The following is a 23,773-nucleotide window of genomic DNA, read 5'->3' as shown; positions in this document are numbered from 1 at the left end:
AGATTACTTCTGGAAGTTGATGTCGGAAATGTTCATCTTGCATGTGTCCTGTGTGATTACTCTATGGCAAGTACTGATGGTACCATAAGTTCAAAAGTTTAAAAAGACAGCAAAACAGATATATTGTCTGAGGAAAATGTGAGTGGAGCTTGCCAGCCAAGGGTTGCACAAAGATAACGGCTGCGTCCAAAATCGCATACTCTCTTGAGTAGGTACTTATTCTGAATAAGTAATTACTTCACAACCGCTATGTTCTCTGAGTGTGTGTAGTATGAATGTAATCCGGACGTACAACTGTACATTGGCCATGCTGTCATCATCACGTGACCTACTGTGTCAGCTTCACTGCCATTCCTCTCCTGTGGACTAGCAAAGTGTCCATTGTATTCACACTTCAGAATCTCGCCAGAAGTAGTAGGTCATCCGGGTACTTTTTGCCTACTCTTTTATAAGTACTGTGAATTCAGATAAAATTTTTTTTTTTTTTTATCACATACCGTTTTTCACCTACTGTATAGTAGGGAAGTATGCGATTTCGGACGCAACCAGAGTGTAGTGAGAAGTTGCTAGGGCGTTGCGTTCTGGTCATTTTAGCCCACCCCGAAGTCTCTATGATATTCTGGTGCCTCAATATGGCAATATGGCAATGAAAATCAAGCTTTTAATGTTGTTTATGTCTATATGGTGTTTTTAATATGCTTTAAGACAAATCACGTGCAAATTCATAAGTCAACACCATTGCTGAGAATTTTCTCCTTTAAACTGCAGTGAACCAAAGAGCATCCCAAAAACACAGTTTGATATCGCTGGTGTTTCTGACGTCACAAACTACCTTGTAACCAATCACATCAACGAGTGGATCTCTGAGCTGGTGTGAGTGAGTGGAGGCGGGGCTAATTTGCATATTCATAGAACCGCTTATACTACATGAGGAATTTTAATGTGTCATTTTGGTGATCAAAGATGAGTTCTTCTAACAGATAAAATTATTGACTACAGGGGGACTTTAAGTGTAAATCTATGGGACATTTTTGCAGGTTTGATTGTGAAAAATTGAGAATCTGTTTGCTTAGTAAAGTAATAGCTTATCTCAAACAAAACAAAACAGACCGTTTTTTCCACATAGATAACGGTTTTGTTTGAGATGAGCAAACACTATATAATTACGTTCCTCCATGCTTCACTGTGGTAGAGATGCATTTATTATTATATTTCTCACCATGCAACACGTGTTTCATAGTGATTCATCACTTCGCACACAACTTCCCATATTCGGACAAATACTTGATTCAGCCTTTGATAATTTTCTGAGACAACGATGGCTTTTTAAGTAGTGTATTTGCTTAAATTGAGCAAATTTCTTGACCAATAATTTGTGCTTAAGACAATTAAAAATGTAGTGTTTAGCCATTTTGGCCTTGGTCCATTTTTTTGCCCAGAGGTGTATATTATAATAACCGTAACCCTAAAGCTCAGAAAAGTGTTTAATATTACCACTTAATGGCCTTTTCAACCATCAGTTTTGATTAGAAACCTGAGCAAAGGATATACAGTATATGTGAACAAACAAACCGAGAAACCATTTGATTAATCATACCTGTATGAGGTGGGAGGGTACAGTCACCATAGCGACCGAGAGTGAAGTGCGTAACAGGCCTCGGAGGGCATAGAGAAAGGTGGAGAGGGCGTGGCAGTGGGCGGGGTTATCCTTACAGCACACATCATCCCCCCACAACGCAGATCCCAGAGAATGAAGACCCAGCCGCAGGACATTCCGAGTCTTAGACTACAGAAGTGAAAAACATGAACATAAGACATAAGAAGATGAACATAAAAACATTTGAATTTAAAACAACAATGCATTCTCTCTGCGACGGTCAGGATATGTACAATTCATGTGAACAAATCCACATCTGGCTTTTGCAATGAATATTTCATTAAAGCACCGTAGGGAAAACTTTGGGGAACTTAGTGTTCAATAATGCATGAATGAATATCTTACCGCATTTTAATAAGTGCACCTTAATTTACAAAAGAAACAAGGAGAAACCTGAAGTGCATGAAACTAATTTACAGTAATATATCAAATTATACTTCATTTTTACCTACAGTGTTTACAACTCTATAACAAGAAATTCTGTGGCCAAATAAGACTTTTGTAAAACAAGTGAAAATTTGTATGAGCAAGATGTGCATTTACTGTGCTCAAAATGTCAGTGCATGCAACACAGCAAAAAAATAATGTTCAAGTTTTAGATAAGTTTAAAGGATTTAATTCTGTGTATAATACTACATCAGAACCACTTTAATTCATATACCATTTTTTGCCGTTGTCATGACACTCTGGATTCTTTGTTTTTTCTGTCTGCTGTGCATGAGAATCAACAAACAACATGAATTATGTACTGCAAAGATAGCTATGAATGGATACATTTTGCACAAAAAAAAAAATCAATATGTAAATAAATGAAAGAAAAGAAAAGAAAAGAAAAGAAAAGAAAAGAAAGACAACCCATTATTACAATTCAGTATACAAATACTGAATACCAACGTTGTCAATGTTGGTTAGATTTTGAATGACAAAATGTATATCAATGAGATTTTGAGAAACTTATGAGAAACTTTAAATCGTAAACCTTTTAGAGTCACCATGAAATCAAAATGAACTATTCTTATTTTTTATGGAATATTGCAGTATTTTATTATAAATCAAAAACCAAGACTAGTTTGCTAATAGTTTCTTCGAGATTTTCCTATGAGGTTTTATAATGTTCTTAAATTTATGAGTAAAATAAGGTTTGAGGTAAACATAACTTGACGATACTTGAACACGTAAATTACCCACACCCATATGTGAATTTTGAAGCGGCTATTTGTATTTTAAAAAACGTATGTTTATAATAAGTAGATGAGAACGTTTGGGGTGTGAGCATGTGCAGTTTACGCTGTAGAATAAAAAAAGAGAAAGAGAAAGACTTCAATTACGGATTTCCTTAACTATAAACAACGCTATAAAATCTAGTGAATATGCATAAAATGAGCAATTATTTTTTATCATTAGTAAGTTTACACTGTTTAAGCTCATTCTGTGCTTCTGTCTTGTATTGCTTTTCTAATAAAAGCATGTTAAAATCACAGGACGACACTTAATTTACTTCAATTAGAGACTCTCAACAGGACACGATTAGCTATTGTACAATTTCACATTTATACTCTCTCTATAATGAATGAAAGAAAGAGAGAGAAAATGGTGAAAGGCAAACAAAACAGTGTCCAAATAGTATGTCATACATAAGTGTGCAATGACTTGTGTAACTAAGTCAGTAGTGGAGTCCTGTCTGTAGTGAAAAGCCTTTTGTTTGTTGGAGTGAGGGTCATGTACCTCTCAAACAACTTGAATCAATGAAGCAAATAGTCCAGCCAAGACCACTCAACAGCACGGTCAAACGGAACACGATGGTCAAAAGTGATTGGATGACATCTTCCAATCAGGACAGTTGCCTGACATGACCACAATGTGGCTGTCAACCTAAGAGCCAAAATGTCTGCTTCCAACAAGTGCCAGGAAATTCTTGGCACGTTATTCACCAACATCAGCCAAGCTAAGGGGCCATGGGTGAGAGATGTGCCCTCTGCAGTGTACAAAGTCTGAGAAATAATGCCAGAGAATTGAACCTTATTCACAAACCATCAAAGACCAAAGAGCTGATTCTGAACCTGCTAAATAAGGATAGAGAGGACAGACCCAGAACATCTACAATACTGGCCTCAGGGAATTTGTGAGACACACGTTTCAGATGTCTCGAAAAAGCCGGAAAAACGTAATATTTGCATATTTATGAAGATGTAAAAGGTAGAAGATGGTCACAGACCATACTTTTAGTTCAGACCTAATAGCTTTGTAGTCTTTAGTAAGGGATTCTATCACTTTTTGGACAAGCTGTGGACTGCAAACACAATAAGTTAGCTACTGTATCAGTCAAATTAACTTTGAACATGCAAATAAAAATAAATTGAAAAATGTAATCAAAATACAGGTAATGAATGACACCTAATAAAGCTACTTTCAGATCATACTGTAAAAATCGTACATTTCTGATCTTGACCTGCCAATCACGAATAGGTGCAAAATAATATTTCCATGATTTTTACAGGCTATATAAATATTATTTTGATGCAAACTCTGAATCAACATGCACCAATGCTAAATTTTCAATATATTGTAATCATTATGTTAATAATTACGTACATATATACGTATATATGCACATTTCTGAAGTACATTACTTGGACACAGTCACCTAAACTGTAATGTACACGCATGCATTTTCTGTAAAGCTGCTTCGAAACTATGTATGGTGAAAAGCGCTATACAATAAATGTGAATTGAATTGAATTTAGAATCCTTTCCTAATTAAAGGGAAAGATAAAAAATAATGTAACTGTAGAAAACAAAATTTAGAAATAGTCCTTAAAAAGACAATAAAAATGCTTAAACTTAATTTAAATTTTTTTTTTTTTTTACATCATTCTACAAATAAAAATAAAGGTTCTTTATTAGCATTGATGGTTGAAGAACCTTTAACATCCATGGAACCTTTGGATTCAATATAAGGTTCTTTACAGCGGAAAAGGGTTCTTTAGATCATTAAAATGTGCTTCACACAAAGATTTTTTTTTTTTTTTTTTTTTTTTAAGAACTGATCACTGAAAGTTTCTATGGGGCATCTATGGGGCATTTTGCAGCATCTTTAGCATTGCTGCAAAAACTTCCATTTGGAACCTTTATTTTTAAGAGTGTATATAGGACAGAAAAGTTCCCAATGCAAGAATTGTCCTTTTGCTTTGATATTATTGTACATATGGCTTCATTCAATGAAACTGTTGTATTGTGAAAAACTGAATAATCTGCTTGTATCTTTGAAATAGAGAAAAGGAGGGCTAGATATCTTAAACAAACCAGCCGAAAATAGTCGTGGTGTTGAATTATCAGCATTCGTCCACTGACAATAAACGGTGAAGTTAACACCCTCCACGCCGTCCAGCAATCAGACGCATCTTAAGTTAAATAAACCTCATTGTTTGACTCTGTTTCCAAAGCTTCTTGAGGGTTGAGCTTGACATTTCAACAGAGAGGGTGTTCCTGACTCACTTGCTTCCTCCTTCCCTTCGGCCACACTCCAGCTTTTTTATCACTCACACTCTTTCCCTCGCGAAAGATGATATGCTTCAAACCAATTCTGATGGTAACATAAACATAACCGCTATTCTTCACTAACAATAAAGAAAGATAATATAATAATCTAACACAACCTGTACACAATGTTTTATTTTAAGTTTATTTCAAACTTTAAAGGTCATTGCAACAATTCTAGAATTGAGTCACCAATCTGACAAACGTTTTAGTCAGTCTCACTGTTGCCCTGTTTGCTCTCATTCTGAGCATTCTTGCCTTTGTGCCCATGTTCTCTCAACCTCATCACATTCCGCGACCTCTGCCAACAGAACGGCACTGTTTGATGATGTAAGCGCTTAATCTGTCGTTTGACTGACGGGGATCGAGGACTTCCAGGGTGAGGAGCCCGAGGTGTCCGTCAGTGCCACGGATTCAAAGAAAAACTATGTGCAAATATCAACAAGAAAGAGCTAGCACAAACAAGACATCAACTACTAAACAGAATAAGACTGATTAGGAACTTGATTTATTCAAAAAAAAAAAAAAAAAAGCAGGAATAAGATTGTTTACAAGTCTAAATTTAGAGGTGCTCAACAAATGAAAATTGCATGACATGAGCTTTTTGTTGGTAAGTTCGCTCAGCTGGTAAGACAAAAATGTATAAATAAAGAGTAATACACAGAATGTTTAAATGTCTTCATGCAATCTAACTAAACTGTACACAGACAAGATTATATTGTCTTTAATTGAATTGGAACTACACTTAATTTAGTTCTAAAAAAAGAAAAAAGAATTGCGAGATGTAAACTAAATGTGATAAAAATTTCAGATATGTCAGATGTAAACTCAATTACAAGTTTATACCTTGCAATTGCAAGATATAAACTTGCAGTTGCATGAAACTCAGAACATTGAGAATGTCAAAATTGCGAGATATAAACACAATTGCAAAAAAAATATATATAAATCTGAATTGCGAGAAGATATGCTTGAATTGAGATAAAAAGTTGCAAATACCTTTTTTTTATGTTCTTATTCCATGGTGGAAACAAGCTTTCGTAGTATTTAGCACAACAAGCAATTTCTCTTCTTAATTAATAGCTTGTTGGGGTCACATAAGCCTAACTCCAATTTATGTAAATGGGGTGTTTCTAAAAAATTTAAATTAAAACTCTAAAATATAAAATAAAAGTGGTTTTAAAAGACTCTGTGGTAAATTTGAATGGGATTTGAGAGTCTTTGTATAGGAAACTAGTATACTAACTTCATGTAATAAACGTTTACTTTGTTTACTTTAAAGGTCCCGATATTCTTCAAGCAAAATCGAAGAACGATCTGGTGTGACGTCATTTCGAACAAAATTAGGCAAAAACTAAGTTTGTTTTGTGTTCGTTTCAGGAGTTCGAAACAGCTTGCCAAACCGAACTTTCCTGGCAAACACCTGCAAACTAACATTGGTTCGTGGCGATGACATAATAGGTAGGTGTGGTTCTGAGGCTCCGCCTTCTTTGACGTGGAAATCTTTTCAGTCCGTCAAGGTCGGACATCTGCGAGTAAAAACACGGAAACACAGTGGAGCCGTTTTATAGTAGAAATTGAAGTTGTAATTATAATCGAAAGAGACGCTAACACTGTTTTTCATGTTTAATACTGTAAAGCTGCTTGCAGTTTAAACAATCTATTGTATAAAGTGCTATATAAATGAACGTGACGTGACTTTACTGGAGTGCTGAATTGCAGAGCTTGAGCAAATATCCACATCGCTATGATCAGATGCTTTCTTTACTGTTTTCTCATCTCTGTCATTTTAGTTGTTTATTTTATTGAAAGGAAAGAGCGCGCAGCACATATGTACATATTCATATAAATGCTGCTCTCACTAGCGTGGACGGCATCAGGATATTCGCAAACAGTATAGCCTGCTCACGTATTTTAAAACTTTTTTTTTTTCTTACTTTGGTCACTAGACCATCTCTGGAGTTCACCACATGACAGAAGTCACATTAGAGCCACATAAAGTTGGAAACTGATTAAAAATTGCGAGTGTATCCTCAAGCGGCCTGGTCCCAAGAGCGGCTCGGCAGATGCAGTGCTGATGCGGAAGTCAAGACAGGGGCTATCATGGGGCCGTTTCTGAGAGGGGCCCCCAGAGGGGCCGAGCTCCCCTGCTTCTCAGTAGGAGCTAATGAATATGAACAGACAGAGGGCATATTGCCCAGTGTCTGTCTTGGCCTGTTTACCACAAAACTAATAGGACTCAGCTTTAAGGAAGAGGAACCCAAGGGAACCCCATCTCCCTCCTGAGAGTGATTCAAGCACAACATATAGAAACTGAGAACTAAGGATGATATGAGAAAAAGAGGAATAAAGGTGGAAAATAAAATTAAACATACAGCCTTTATATTTGAAGTTCTTTTCTGCTTCCTAATTATCACAAGCTTACGAAAGCCACGTTACAAAGGAAGTGAAAGCACAGACAAAATCGGGCAACAATTAGCCAACCGAGACCAATCAATGAAACAACAAATTAAAGGTCTTGTAAAAACATTGCCTGCAACAAAACGCTTTCATTGTTCCAGAGGTGTGAATGACAGAAAGCCTGTTAACTGTGCATTACATTATGGCCTTTGCTCAATTTAAAGGGACAGTTCACCCAAAAATTACAATTGTGCCATCATTTATTCACCCTCATGTTGTTTCTAACCTGTACTTAGTTTAGATTATTCTGTTTAAAAAAAAAAAAAAAAAATCACCATGAGTATGATGAAAGTAGTCCTTTTGACACTATATTCCATGTCTTCTGAAGCCTTATGACTGAAAGTTTTTTTTTTTTTTCATTTTTGTGGGTACTATTCCTTTAGTGCCTCTATTATGCTATTTTAAAGGTTCCTAATTTTGTTTTGAAGGTCTCCTGCCATAGGTTTACATGCATTCAAGGTCAAAAACGCTTTAATTTTCTTATAATATACATTGCAGCATGACCTCTTTTCTCAGTGTCTGAAATTGTTCGATCAAGGATTCAGTTCCTCTAAACACCTGCTTTCAGAGAGATACTCTGTTCTGATTGGTCAGATGGACAAGTCTGTAATGATTGGTCTACCGCTTGCATCATGTGTCGTAAATGACTGAATTTCAGTTCTAGAAGCTTCCTTACTACACTTGCATATAGAGTAATGCAAACACTTACGATGGCGTCGACTGTTCACGGGCAGCCAATGAAGACAATAGGCTGCCATAATGCGAATTTTTTTACAAACGGTAGGTTCGAGCAGGAAGTAAAGCTGGAATTACTGACGACTTGTTTCAGGCAGGTCTGGATGGTTTCTTTCTTTTGGGAGACAATAACTCAATTTATCCTGCACTTTGATCTTTGAAATATGCAGACCTTTTACATTCACAAACAGCTACATAACACACTATAGCCCCTTTCGCACAGAGATTCCGGATAATACACTGATAACATGTCCCGGGATTTGTCCTTGGATTGTTTGCTTTTGGTTCATTCACACCGCCAGCGATTTTATGGAATATGTGGGTATGTTCAAACACATCCCGTAAATATCCAGTAAAGACTAAGTCGAGAAACCACGCTTGTGCATTTTTTTTCTGATTTGATCATAAACTAGCGCATTGCGTACAGTTCCACTAAGCCCTACGACACACCCCTTACGGCATTGGTCCTGCCTTTTGTTCACACAGGGCACGTTCCAGGACTGATCTCAGCAATGTTACTAAGTTTCCGGGACGTGTTTGAGGTCACACAGAATGATCCCTAGAAATTTTATGGCAATTTTCTGGGATGAATGTGAAAGGGGCTTATGTCAAAGGTAATAATATATAAAAAAACATAATAGGAGCACTTTAAAGTCATAAATATTGGATAAACGTTCATAATCATTAAAACGTTCATGATCATAAGCACAACAGAGAGAGAATAACAAATAGCTAAACAAATTGTAACCAACCTGGGGTGCGGATCCATCAAACCCTTCCTTACGGATGACCGTCTGGATGGACTTCAGGAGAGCATGATAGGGTGATGGTAACGGACTATGAGAACATGAGAGAAGAACAAAACTTTAGATGTTAGAGAGACCTAAAGCTAGTCAAAGTAACCACCCAAAAAAACACTATAGCAATCACCCAGAAAACCTATAGATTCATGGAGACTTTGGCATGAATGCAATTTAGCAGATCAAATAATTATTATAAAATCTCCATCATCAATGTGTACATTACCATAAAGACATTTATAATGTTACAAAAAAATATCCATTTAAATAAATGTTGGAATTCTATTCATCAAAGAATCCTGAAAAAAAAAATCACAGTTTCCACAAAAATATAAAGCTTTTTTCAACATTGATAATAATAATAAATGTTTCTTGAGCTGCAAATCATCATATTAGAATGATTTCTGAAGAATCATGTGACACTGAAGACTGGAGGAATGATGCTGAAAATTCAGCTTTTTAATCAATGTTTTAAAATATATTCAAATAGAAAACTGTTTTATTTTAAATTGCAAAAATATTTCAGAATATTCAGAATTATTTATTGTATTTTTGATCCAATAAATGCAGCTTTGTTAAGCATAAGAGACTTATTTTAAAAACACTTACCGACCAAAACATTTAGAAAGGAAGTGTAAGTGTAAAATGCAATCCCATTATCATAAGAAAAGTTTAAAAGTTGCAACGGTGCACGTGCAAGCAAAAGAGTGCTTCAATCTATCTGTTATTTGACTTATTTTCATGCAAGGGTTTATGTTTTTTAGCAAAGTGCTTTAATGTTAATGATTATGATTATGGCTTCAGGTCGAAAGTTGATGACACTTGTGTACACTTCAATTAAAACCACTCACGGCTGTGGCATATGCTGCCAACGTAAAGCGGGATTTGCTTCGGTATAACAAAAGCCTGTTGACATCGGCAGTAACCCTGGCAACCAACCGGTACATGTAGATGCAAGGAAATACATCACTAATTAAATCAAATGAAATGAAATGAAATTAATTAACACTTTGGCACCTCCGTCAGCTCGGGGCGCTCCCCCTGAGGTCTGCGGTGAGTCTGAGTGTGCGGTGTTAACGGGACAGTGCTTCTGATCCCAGTGACACAGCGCTTCTATGTTAAATCAGGGGTGAGATGTGCAACTCCAAACAAGGAAGGTCAAAACAGTTGACCTGCTCTAAGTTGCACATTCTGTCTTTACTTTTTAGACCCTCTAGTTACACTTTAAATTGCAAGAATGAAAATGCATTAGATGTCACCAAACCAGGTGGCATTTATTTGAAGGAAGGTTAGCATATTGGCACATCTTTCAAGCAAAACATGTTACAAAAATAGGTATATTAAGTTTAAAATGATTCAACAATAGACACACGACACTGTTGAAAGTAAAGATTAGTTTGGGGTCATTAAGATAAAAAAACACACACAAAAAAACACTTTTTTTAACACTTATTCAGTAAAGACATTAACCATTACCATCCCCAAGCCTTTGAACAGTAGTGCATACGGTTCAAAATGAAGACAAACGTATTTGGACACTTGTTTGTTGTTTGACTAAATGTTAAAATGTCTTTTCTCTGTGTGAACTTACATACAGTACATATACTGTATGTATACTAACAACACACGCAAAACGCTTTCATTCTGTCACTTCAGTCAATCATTTCAGACTTTCCCTCTCATTCTGGCTCACGACATGTTGTAATGACCACACTGTGCCACTCTGCATGAAGCTATGATAGCCATCAATTACTCAAAGATTGAGAACAGGATCTAAAACAGCCACCTCCACCACCACGTCACTGCCTTTCAGTTGTTTAAAAGGACTCACTCAAACACATCTATTGCATAATGCCAACAAATGTCCAAACTCATTCTGAAATTGAATTGAGTCCTTCACTTCAGTTCCTTTTAAAAGCAAAAATGAAGCTCTTTTTACATTTGATAAAAGCACTTGAATGAAATATTGTGAGTTCTTTGTTCAGTAAAGATGTTTATCGTGATTTTAGAAGTGGGCCTACCGTTCTAGTAACTTCAAAATTTTGCATCTGTGAAATATCATGTGAAAGTTACAGGGTTTATCGGCTTTACATGGCTAAGATATGACTAGAAATGCTGGATTATAACTGCACAGAAAAAAAGCAGTTTTATGACAGTCTCATGCTAACTCCTTACATTTAAGTCTAAAAGTTTCAAAACTATTTTCTGTGGTAATCAACATTGGGCCACAAATGCTGTTGATAGAGTTGATGATAAACCTAAAACATCATGTTACGCGTTTAGTCTTCCATCCTCGCACATACACTACAGTTCAAAAGTTTGGGTTTGGTCATTTTTTTATGTTTTTAAAATAAATCTATTATGCTCACTAAAGCTGCATTTTATTCAGTAAAAATACAATAAAACCCATATGTGAAATATTATTACAATTTAAAATAACTGTTCTATATTTTAATAGATTTTAACATGTCAATTATTTCTGTGATGTCAAAGCTGAATTTTCAGCATCGTTACTCCAGTCTTCAGTGTCACATGATCCTTCAGAAATCATTCTAATATGATGATTTTCTGCTCAAGAAACATGCATTATTATTATCAATGCTTAAAATAGTTGTTCTGCTTAGTATTTATCATGCTTAGAATCCTGAAAAAACGTCACACACTATGATAAATAGAAAGTTCAAAAGAATAGCATTTATTTGAAATGGAAATCTTTTGTAACTTTTGATCAATTTAATTTCTTTTAGAAAAAAAATCGTACTGAACCCAAACTTTTGAACAATAGTGTATAATTTCACGCTCTGATCCCAACTGACTGATTTGCTCCTTAATGGGGTGAAACACGTGTTTCCCTCTTTTGATTAAGACCTGGAGATGTGGGGGTGGTGGTAATCAAAAGAAGACCCGCCCCCATTGTGTCTGAGACACAGAGACCACAGCAGCCCAGCGGAGCGTGATCGCTTAAGGTGCCGTCCGTGGAGGATAAAGGCCGACAGGTGAGCTAATTAAGATCACAGTGATGTGAGCGCGAGGGGGACCAGAGGTAGCATCCGTCTTAAACAACAGGCTCCGCTTTCACCTGGAGAGCAATTTGTGCCAATTACGGCACGTAGTGAAACGGAGCGATTTAACAGTCTGGAAACGGCATGGGGCTTTTTATTCTATGAGCTGTGAAACGCAGAAAGACAATGAGGGTTTTTTTTGTATCTCAAGACATTTAGTAGTCGTTTAAGCTTGCTGATTAATTGATTTCTCCGAAATGGATATGAAGCAGTTTTCGACATCAGTCCCAATTGGTGCGTTATAGCAAAATTACCAACATAGGCTCATTGCATAATTTTCAGACAAACTCCAAAAACGTACCTATACATACAATTCACAACAGTTTCCTTCTGAAATAAACATTAGAGGCAGTAAAACAATGCTTATCCCTTTTCACACAAATTATGATTACGGGGTAGATTATCGATCCATTAAGAATTTTCATGCAGTTCCTTGCACAATACAGTTATGACCAGGGCTTGACATTAACTTTTGTGTTGCTAGCCACTGTGGCTAGTGGTTTTCCAAAGTTGCTAGCCACTTAGTATTTTCACTGGGCCCGATTTTGACATCAATTGCATGGGGAAAAACTGCCATTTAGATATTTTTTTTCTATCATCTCATCATTTTGCAGCAGGTATATTAAGCTGCTGTCACTTTAAGATGCATGGATCCATTATGCTGTATGCATTTTCTTTCTCAACTCTGATTACATTCACTTAAAACATAACTGCGTTTACGTGAATACTCACCAAGACCGGCATTTTCACATTATTTTGCGTGTACTTGACCGTTTAAGTGCAATAAGGCAGCGAAAACGAACACAAGATGGCTTTATGGGCGTGCACTTTGAGTGTGAGCACAAAAATCTGCAGGAATGAGTAAAATTATTCACAATACACACAATCCCCACCGAAATTCAAGCCCTGTAACACCAACAACATTCATTTGGAGCAAATGAAACAAGTGAGTAAGGAGAGGTGGGTTTGTGTTTCAACTCACGGTCGGAGAGATGAGAGAACGAGAAAGCACAGCTGGTATCGTCTATCTATTCTTCAGAAAATTTTTATTATAAGCGTTTCAGTATTGATATGTACATTACATTGCACTTATTTTATTATTTCAGATGCATTTTTTAAAGACTACAATTGAAAAATGTATATATTATATATAAAATTCAACCCGCCAAAGTGGCAAGTCGGAGTGACTGTTACACGCCACTGCTGACACCCACCTGCATTTGGTGGGTTGGCAGGTGTTAATGTCGAGCCCTGGTTATTACATGGTTATGCATTATTTATAAGCTAACACATTTGACATTTGCAACACATAATCAGCTCCATATGTACGGCTTTTCTGACATAGTAAACTTGCTCATTAACTTACCTGGTACAGCATTGCAAACGCTCTGGTACGAGTCCCGTGAAACACCGGTCACGATAAAAGAGTTCAAAGACACAAGCTAAAATGACATTGTTGCTTCAGCATTTTTATATATTTGTATGCATTTTTTAGTATTTAGTGTAGGTGGCACGTCATTTTCAAATGCGATTAACCTTCATTTAATTTCCAAGCTGCCGCAATACAGACAGCGACCAACGTAATAACATTTTCAACATTCACACAAAACATGCAACTTAATATAATTTTGCGGAAATGTAGCCACTGGCACGTTTTTCCAATGAGCCTGGGTTGGAAATTACATGACGAATAGAAACTCTTCATCAAATATATGTAGGAATAACGTCTATTGGTGTTCCTATGGTACGAAAACACATCTAAAAGGCGTTCTAAAAGAGCTAATGGCTAAAAGCTTTATGATTGCATTATAACACGTCATAAAATCGTAATAAACTGAACATGGAGGAAGGAATGACAGCAAAATTCCAAAAGCAACACCTACGCAGGCCACGGCATCCATCATGTTGCTACCACGGCACAAGCTGTTCTGCGGACACAGTATCGCCACACAGGAACACATTTACGGATGCGAGTAAACATAGGCTTGGGAACACGGCCCCTTCACTATGGTGCTGTTATGCAGATAAACAATTAGAAGACCTCTCTGTTTGCGGACATAAAAAGCAGAGAGAGGCTCCATGAAGCAGGGGCTCCAGATTGATTTGTTTGCTCTGTGGCCATGCCGTAGACTTTAATGCAACCAAAGCTCCTGCCTCCTCTACACGGGCACCCCTCGCAACCATAAAACAACCACATTGCAAACACCATTGAAGACTCAACCCTGTCTCTAGCAGCGCTCGCAAAGACCTGGAAGTACAGAGACGTTTTTACGAAAACTTTTATTAGGCTGAACACCCATCATAAAATGAAATTGCAGACGTGTTCCTCAGAAACATGACATCAGCATTGAGAAAGCATTTTCTTCTTGGAGATATGTGACGATACTTAGCGCACTTATCATACTAGACGTAAGGACATATATGAAAGATAAGTGCAAAAGGCTGTGTGTGTGTTCAGGTATAATGTTTGGTTAAGCTGTCCCTAATCATAAGCATTCTTTTATGAACTTTCATGAGTAATAATAAAAGCACTGTCAGAGCAATTTAGATATTTACGCAAGACAGGCAGATCCATTTAAAGTTGAATGTTGAATATTCCTACTTGATCCTTTTAAACTTCGGACCACATAGCTCTCTGTTGTCTGATGCTCTGAAGATGACATATATATACACTCCCATTAAAAAGTTTGGGGTCAATACAATAGAAAATAGTTATTTTAAAATTGCAATAATTTTTCACAACATTTCTGTATTCTTGATCAATAAATGCAGCCTTGGTAAGCATAAAAAACTTCTTTAAAAATAAAATTCATAAACAAATCTTGTGGTCCACAAGCTCTTAAACGGCAGTCTACATCTTGGCAAACACAATGTCAATGCTTTTCAAAGCTGGTATATTCCTGGAATAAATCACATTTCAGGTTCTCTTATTTTGAACATTGGCCATAACTAAACATACATTTTGATACTCAACATAGATATTCAAGCAGACTAGTATTAGATTATAATCTCAAAGATGGTGACGTCCATGTGAGCATCCCTATGCCCTATTGACGAAGGTCCGAGCCCTTGAAGTGGGGACTTTGAAGGGAGCAGGGCACTTGTCTGTCATAATGAAGCCATTTGGAACGCACTTGGCGAAGGAAGCAATGAAAGAACATGTAATTTCCTCATTAGCTTCCCATGGAATGTTACCACGACAAAGCTAGGCAGCGATAATAGGAATAACTTATTGCTGTTATGATGATACAAATAATAATGAAAATTATAAAATATGTGAAGAAAATTTTAAAAATGCTTTATGTGTGTTTCCAGATCTGCTCTTAACTTTATAAGCATTAAACATTTCTTAGCTATTAAACTTTTTTACTAGCTCACCCAAAAATGAAAGTTCTGTCATTAAATACTCACCCCGATGTCGTTCCAAACCTGCAAGACTTCCGTTCATCTTCAGAACACCAATGAAGATATTTTTGATGAAATCTGAGAGCTTCCTGACCCTCCATTGACAGCTACGCAACTACCACTTTAAAGCTTCAAAAAGTTAATAAAGAGATCATAAAACTAAATCCATATGAATTAAGCGGTTAGTCCAAATTTTCTGAACAGACTCAATTGCTTTATATGATGAACAGATTTAATTTTGGCTTTTATTCACATTTAAATATTGATCAGCGAACATAAACAGAAGCTCAACCGAGCCTGCTTGACGAGTGAGAACAAACCTCATTGGTCCTTGTGGACGATCAAACGTGCTGGGTAACACGAGAATGAACCTCATTGGTTCTTGCTGAAGCTCAAACGTGCTGCGTAACATGAGAATGAACCTCATTGGTTCTTTCTGAAGCTCAAACGTGTCATGACACGAGAGTGAGTGATTAATGACAGAATTTAGAAATTTAGAAACTATCCCTTTAATATGAACTGCATGACGAAAATGAGTGTAATATATCACAACAAAACAACTTTGAGTCTACCAACATACAGTATCTAGATTTAAAATGAATCGCGAGGACTTGTCTCCTTGGGTCACATGACCATGAACGATTAAATGACTTCCTTAAATGACTTCCTTGAAGTGACCATCGCATGATCCCTTCGCTAATGCACTTGTGGAAGGGCCCTTCACGAAGAGATTCAGCTACTCATTTTCATTTGGAAAGCCCTACAAATGGCGTCCCCTTCCCAAAGTACCCTTTCAAGGGTGCAAAAATGCATTTTAGAATTTGCCCCATAAAATCATACGTAGAACACAAAACTGATGTGAGCATCTCCAGTGGAGAACAGTGACTGGATCTAAAACCTTCAGATGACACACAGCTCATATCTCCATCGAGGCTACCGAAAATACACAGCTCCGTTCACACAGCTCAGGTTTTCCGAGAATGCGGTTGTGAGTCCTGAAAATTTGCAGGTGTGAGTTTGGTCACAGGATGTGGTTGTCACTCCCATAAATAACCGTAGCTGTGTGTGAATGTAACAGTATTAAGGACTAAAACACCTAGGACTGACAGCCATCTTCTTCTGGTGTGTGAACGTGGCCTTAGTTACCTTGATCCTGTGGTTACTGGTGTTTCCTGTAGCTGATAAAAACTGTGGCATTTGGCTGTTTGCCGTAGCTCAGGCTCCATGGTCTTGGACACGTCATAGTAATGACCAAACCTCAATGAGGACGCCAATGCAGTCTGTAAAAAAAGAAAGAAAAACTTTATTTTCTAGTGGTTTATTTTAAAATACTTTAAAATTGCTATTGATTAGTAAACATGTTGACTTGCAATTTTATTACACTGTAAAAAGTGATCAACTTTTTGAGGAAATCCGTTGCCTTAAAATTAAGTAAACTTCATGCTTAATCGAAAAAATTAAGTAATATGGAATTGTCAAGTTCGCATAACTTAATTTTTTCAATTAAGCATTAAGTTTATTTACTTAATAATTTTAAAGGCAACGGGTTTACTTCATTTTTTTAAGTAAGTGAACTGAACAGTTTTTGCAGTGTAGGAACCCTCACTGATGTAAGTGACCCTGAAATGATTGTAAAGCATTTTAGGTGTACAATAGTACATAATAAAGTGCTATTTAACCATTCATACATTTAACGATGGTTGAACTGTAAGAAACCCAGATGATTCGTTAAGCCATTGAGAACATAATGACACTTAGGCTTAGAAAAACACAGTTGTACGCAGGCAGACGTATTCCTGAGGTTGTGAGGGGGTCTGGATTTTTTGGAGTGTCTAACGAGCAGTGAGGTGAGCCCCTAATCTTCTCCTGATCTGGATCAGCAACTCTTATGTGTTCCAGCACCACCTTCGGAAATTGACGGCTTGGCGCTCAACCTCGTTTAGTGGGCAGGTCGGGTCGACCCCTTTAATGTTACGGGATGGGTTTTGACTGACTGAACTTTGATCTGGTGTCTCCATTGAGAACGCGAAACGAGGGGGACGCTCTATGTTTAGGATGCAAATCCCTTACTAGATTTACTGGAGCTTTGTGAAGAGGACAGAGGTATGATAAAGGTTAAGGAGGGTAAGTATCCCCTCTGAGACAAGGAGGAAGAAAGGGTGATGGGGGGGGAAGAGGAAGGAGAGGACGAAATAAGAAAATAAGACTGGAAAAATCCAATGAGAAGCAGAGGGAAGAAAGTCAGGGAAGAGAAAGAGCGATAGTTGTACCTTATTCTTAAAAGTTTGGGGTCAGGACGATTTTTTAAATGTTTTTCAAAGAAGTCTCTTATGCTCATCAAGGCAAAAGCACTAATACTGCGAAATGTTATTACAATTTAAATGTATATTGCAATAGCAAACAGTTACTTTAAAATGTCATTTATTCATGTGATGTCAAAGCTGAATTTTCAGCATCATTACTCCAGTCTTCAGTCACATGATCCTCCAGAAATCATTCTAATATGCTGATTTGCTATCAATGGTGAAAACAGTTCAGCTATTTAATTTTTCTGAGGAAACAGTGGTAGTTTTTTTTTCAGGATTCTTTGATGAATGGAAAGAATATCCAAAGAGAAGGAGGGGGGGTGGGGGAGAGACATGGAAGAGAAAAAGCAAAAGTTGTCAGAAAACACAGACAGAAAGAGTTAAATCTTTGGGGACTCACTGGTGTCCCCCTAATCTCCATAGCAATCTGGATTATGGGCTGGCGGGAGGGGTCTTTTCTCCGAACGGAAGAAAGAGGCGCACGGGGACGCCACGGCGAGGGCTGTGAAGGGATTTGGGGGTGCTGGAAGCTGCTGTTCCATTGTAAAAGGCTTGAGGCTGAATAGAACCTCCATGTCCTCCTGTCTCCTCGGGTTTTAAGTCCACCTATAACCAGTTAAGCGTGAGTAATCCACCTAAACTGTGAATGAGAACAGCGAAAGCCCATTCACAGTGCTGGGTGGGTAGGAATTGATATATTTATTATAGGACACTATTTTTCCCAACCCCCCTTTCCTTAGCCGGTATAAGAGTAGTTGGTCGCAACCCAAAAATGAGTCACAGGTTCATACATGTTCTGATAGGGTTGCAGAAAGCAGGGATAAAACAATGCTAAATGGTAAATGCAAATAGGAAAATGCAACTAACCATAAAATCTTGCATTGGCAGAGTAGTAAAATTAAAGAGGCTTGCCAATTTTTAAAAGGAAAGACAAAATTATTCACATTGCTTTGGTTGTTGATATCGAAAGTTGTGTGTCCAATCAAACTATATGGCATTTTGGCATAAAAGCTAGACAAATAAGACAGATGTTATATGGACAGGTTGTGTGACATGCATTCATTCTCAAAAAAAACAAAAACATTAAGAAAACTATGCAAAGTAAAAGAAACGAGACTTCTTTAAATCCAAATTAGCAATGAAGAATAACATTGTGCCAACCATAATGCATTTGTACATTTTGAAAATTATAATGCATTTGCATGTATTATAATTTTATTTTACATTAGACATCTAATGTGAACCTGAAGCGAAACCAGTTGAGAACCTCTTCTTTATAAATAGGGCTGTCAATATAAAACACAATTTTAGCAAATGCCATCTAATACGTTTATGTCAATGTGTGTGTGGTTGATTTCTCAATGTTTTACTGAATAAAAGCACTTCTCAACAGATCTTTTACCTGAACTCTGGGTTGGTTCTGGTAGCGCCAGGCGATTTTCATTGTGTCTGGATTCTCTGGGTCACTCGGTTGAGGTTGACCCTCATTGTTTTTCAGGCTGGCAACTTCATCCATAATTGGAGAAGGGAGTTCCTATTTAAGAAACAACAACAAGTAAAAAAACAACATTAGTTAAAGTCACCATGAAATGAAAATAGACAATTCTTATTTCATTATGGAACATTGCAGTATTTATTATTAATTATTTATCCGTGCACATCATCATTTGTGTCCTCGTAATCTTTAATTGAAATAACTTCCCGTCCCTCTTGCAGCGACATGATATTACTGGCGCGAGGGCGGGACAACCTGTCACTCACATGAGATCGACCAATAGCAAACCAGTGAAACCACAATCATCCAATCAATTCCTAATGGACAGAATTGAGTCCTGCCCAACATTTTATTTCTCTCTTTGAAAAAGTATATATTTTAGACACAGAAGAACATGAAAAAGCAAAAAATAAAAATCCACTATAGCGGACTTCTAAAATGTTTATCCTATTTTACATTTGACAAATGCAATCTGAATATGGCAAGACATCTTGTTCCTGACCTTAAAAGCTTTATAGAAGGATTCAAAACTGGAAAAAATGTTATCCCATTTTTGAAACCAAAAATAAAAATTCATTAACTAAATTGCTACATATTTTTATATATGACAAATCAAATATTTGATCTATTTTACACTGTATCTAGATAGACTAAAGCTCGTTTAAGCCACTGTCTTGGCCAGAGCTCACCTGTGAAAAGGGAAATAAATGTCAAGTGACCCGTTTTAACAAGGCCAAAAGTATGAACAAACACATCAAAATTGTGCAAGCAGAAGCTGTTGTTTAAACAACAGGGTTGATACTGACGTTAATGCCAAAAAATGCCAAAATGAAGGTGGGAACTGTCTCCCTTAGGGGAAAATTCATACAGACACTGCAATAACAAAAAACAGAGACTGTTTCACAAATAACAGCTCAATGCAGGAACGGTCTGAAGGGCAACAACAGGCCCTCATTAAGCTTGTGTTAACTGGGGGCCAATCAGGGGCCAGCGAGAGAGGAACTCCTGTCCACTGTCATTAAGGTGAGACTCGTTAACGTTCACAGGTAACTCCCTGAGCTCCCACACAAAAACATTAATGTATCAGTCTGGGAAAGCTTACATGGGGAAGGAGATGAGAGAGAAAACACTGCCTATGCTTGGAATGGAATATTAGTGTACTGCCTAAAGCACAAAGTACACTACACATTGAGAACAGCCTAGCATGTTTTTTTTAAATGCAATACTTGAAACAGTATGCCAAAGACAACTATATACATTTAAAAAATACACTGACATGCACATAGTAAGACTATGTGGCAACAAATAAAAGTCTGATCAAATAGTGAAGCAAGAAAAGATGCAAATAATGTTAAAATAAGATAAAATAAAAACTAAAATGAATAAAACGTGATCAAATTATAAAGCAAGAAAAGGAGTGAATTATGGCAAAAAAATAAAAAAATAAAAAAATAATAAAAATGTCTGATCATTGAATCAAGAAAAGATGTGAATTACATCAGAATAAAAAAAAAACAGTGAATTAAATGTCTGATCAAATAATGAAGCAAGACAAGATGTCAAAAAAAAAAAAGTCTGATAAAAGAATGAAGGAAAGATGTGAATGATGGTAAAATAAAATATTTTTTTATCAAATGTAACAACAAAAGATGCAAATGATGTCAGAATAAATAAAATAAAATAAAAAATAATGTCTGCTCAAACAATGAAGCAATGTTCAAAATGTATCATTTGACACATTGGCAATGCAAGCTCAATTTGCATGCATTGTGGGATAGACTTGGAATGTTCAAAGCACACAGTAACGTACAAGCATATCCTCTACTTTAAGAAAATATGCATTTTGCATTGAAACCTGCATACAAGCTTTCCCGTAGCTCAAACAGTAGAGCGTTGGCGCTTGCAACGCCAAGGTCATGGGTTCGATTCCCAGGGAAAGCAAGAACTGATAAGAATGTAAATGTGTACCTTGAAATGCAATATAAGTCGCTTTGGATAAAAGTGTCTGCCAAATGCATAAATGTAAATGTATATACTATACATCCAATATACACAGCAAAAATAACAAGTCTGATATTCTATTCCAAACACACCCAACAAAAGTATACAACACAGAGAGGCAGCAGTTACAAAGAGTCCATAGACCAAAAGTAGATACATAAATTAGCCTATGCCAGAGTCATAATAACACATACAGACATTGTGTCATGTTCAGTCAAACTGTTCCCGGCCAAAGCTGAGAATAATATTTTACTGCTAAAGACGCCAGGTACTAGTTATACAAGGAGAATACGATTGTAAATAATGCATTTTGATGTACTTAGACTTCACACAACCAAAAAACTTGACCAAAGTGTCAAAGGGGCCGAGTGTGAACACTTGATATGATTTGATTCTTACCTGCATGATCTCATCAGGGTGATCTCGGGCGGATGCCAGGAAGAGTTCATGTCCGCACACAACTCCCTCCGCCAGGAAGTACTTGAGCAGCATGCGGGAGTAGCTGTCATAGCGGTCCTCTTCTGTGAACAGAAATCAGCATCAATGCCACATACATCAACCCAAACTGCACCAAAACATAGAGCGGTGAGCCTCTTGACGTGCGTCATGACAAAAGAATGGCCAGAGAGTCACCATCGGATCAGACACTGCAAATATTCCAACATGGAGAACAAAAACAACAATAAACTTGGTTGAAATAATAGAACAACTGTTTATTCTGGTTGCTATTGATGGCAAACACACTAGCCACTTTATCATAGAGGGCAAATGGGACGTCTGACATAGGATCAGAGCCCAGTATGATTGTAATGGACTTAATGGTCAGTCCATCAGCACCTACACCATACATGAAAGGTATGAATATGACATGTTATATCTCCTGTAGCTGAAACGTACTTATACTGTTACTTATACTCTGTTACAAAACAGAACTGAGGAAAAGAGAAGGGAACAGCTGTCTTGATCTATCTACAAGCACTTCAACACTATACACTCATACAACACTATCAGATTCAGTTATACAGACAAACATTTGCTAAATTAGATTCTGTTGATACTAGTTCTTCTGAGGTACTGAGATGAACATTTTCATAGCTGCAGACATGTTTTATTTTCTTAGTCAGAAGATCTATTACTGTTACATTTACATGATTACATGTGTACATAGTACCCTGAAAGCACCAAGAAGGTCTATAATAGCTGAAAGTTATTTGTTAGCATTTCCAATTTCTTTCAGTGGCAGTTTCTTGGGGGGCAATAATCAATCAATCTCATCTAAAATATCTATTCTGTCTCAACTGAATCATTGTAAAGTCCAATTAAATTTAAGCAAGCTGGTTTGTTTGGACGGTTCAAAATTAAACAGTTCAAAAATTATTCACTGGGATTTTATGTAAATATTTTTCATAGCAAAGCAATATGCTGTATAATATACTATAATACTATAAAAATAATCTAAAATAAAATACTATATAAATAGCATAATAGAATATTATATAAGTAATAGAAAAATAAATATGTCAGAAAAAAATGTATCTGCTCCAACTGAAAATAAAAATATTATATTAGGTAAATTACATAAACCTTATCTGTTAAACTACCATTCAAAAGTTTGAAGTTTGTCTAAGAATCTAAACAATTTGTTTTGTTTTTAAAGAACTCTATCATGCTCAGCCAGGCTGAATTCATTTGATCAAAATGCAGTAAAACCTTTAATATTATGAAGTAGTATTACAATTTAAAATAACAAATTAAATGAAAAACTTCAATTTCATTTTCATTCATTATATTTTAAAATGTAATTTATTCCTGTAATGTAAAGCTGAATTTTAAGCATCGTTACCCCAGTTTTCAGTGTCACATGATCCTTCAGAAATCATTCTAATATGCTGATTTGATGCTCAAGAAACATTTATTTTGTTTCCCATGTTTAAAACAGTTGTGGAGCCTATTTTGTGGAAACAGAAAAAAAAAAATTTGGGCCATGATTTTGAATGAATTAAATCATGGCAAAGAACAGCATTTATTTGAAATTGTCACAAAAAAATCGTTACTGTCCCATTTGATCAACTTAATGTATCCGTGCTGAAAAAAAAAGTAATAATCTGTTTTAAAAAGGTTTTACTGACCCTGGACCTCTGATCAGCGGAGTGTATGTTTTTATTTTATTTTATTTATTTATTGTAAATTAACTTTCAAATCACCTTCCCAATTTGTTTAGTGCTGACATAAAAAATAAAGTTTTGTTTATAACAGAAAAATCTGGTGGCAAAATGGATTTGACCATATCTGACTGGTCAACAAATTATTGGCTT

General features: G+C 36.4%; 1 protein-coding gene across 1 annotated transcript in view; it reads right to left on the bottom strand.

The window, feature by feature from the left end:
• Positions 1 to 23,773, bottom strand: part of elp4 (elongator acetyltransferase complex subunit 4) — a 64,321-nt gene that overhangs the window by 34,942 nt on the left and 5,606 nt on the right. The window contains exons 3-7 of the mRNA XM_084404560.1: positions 21,858 to 21,979; positions 19,365 to 19,496; positions 16,803 to 16,936; positions 9,142 to 9,226; positions 1,598 to 1,786 (exon numbers count right to left, since the gene is read on the bottom strand). Coding sequence (XP_084260686.1) covers positions 1,598 to 1,786; positions 9,142 to 9,226; positions 16,803 to 16,936; positions 19,365 to 19,496; positions 21,858 to 21,979 — 662 coding nt within the window. The remainder of the gene's footprint in view (positions 1 to 1,597; positions 1,787 to 9,141; positions 9,227 to 16,802; positions 16,937 to 19,364; positions 19,497 to 21,857; positions 21,980 to 23,773) is intronic.

Source organism: Rutilus rutilus (genome assembly GCF_951802725.1).
Source record: "Rutilus rutilus genome assembly, chromosome: 3".
NCBI classification, from domain to species: domain Eukaryota; kingdom Metazoa; phylum Chordata; class Actinopteri; order Cypriniformes; family Leuciscidae; genus Rutilus; species Rutilus rutilus.
The sequence above is the reverse complement of the archived record's forward strand: the minus strand, read 5'-3'. Positions and strand labels throughout refer to the sequence as shown.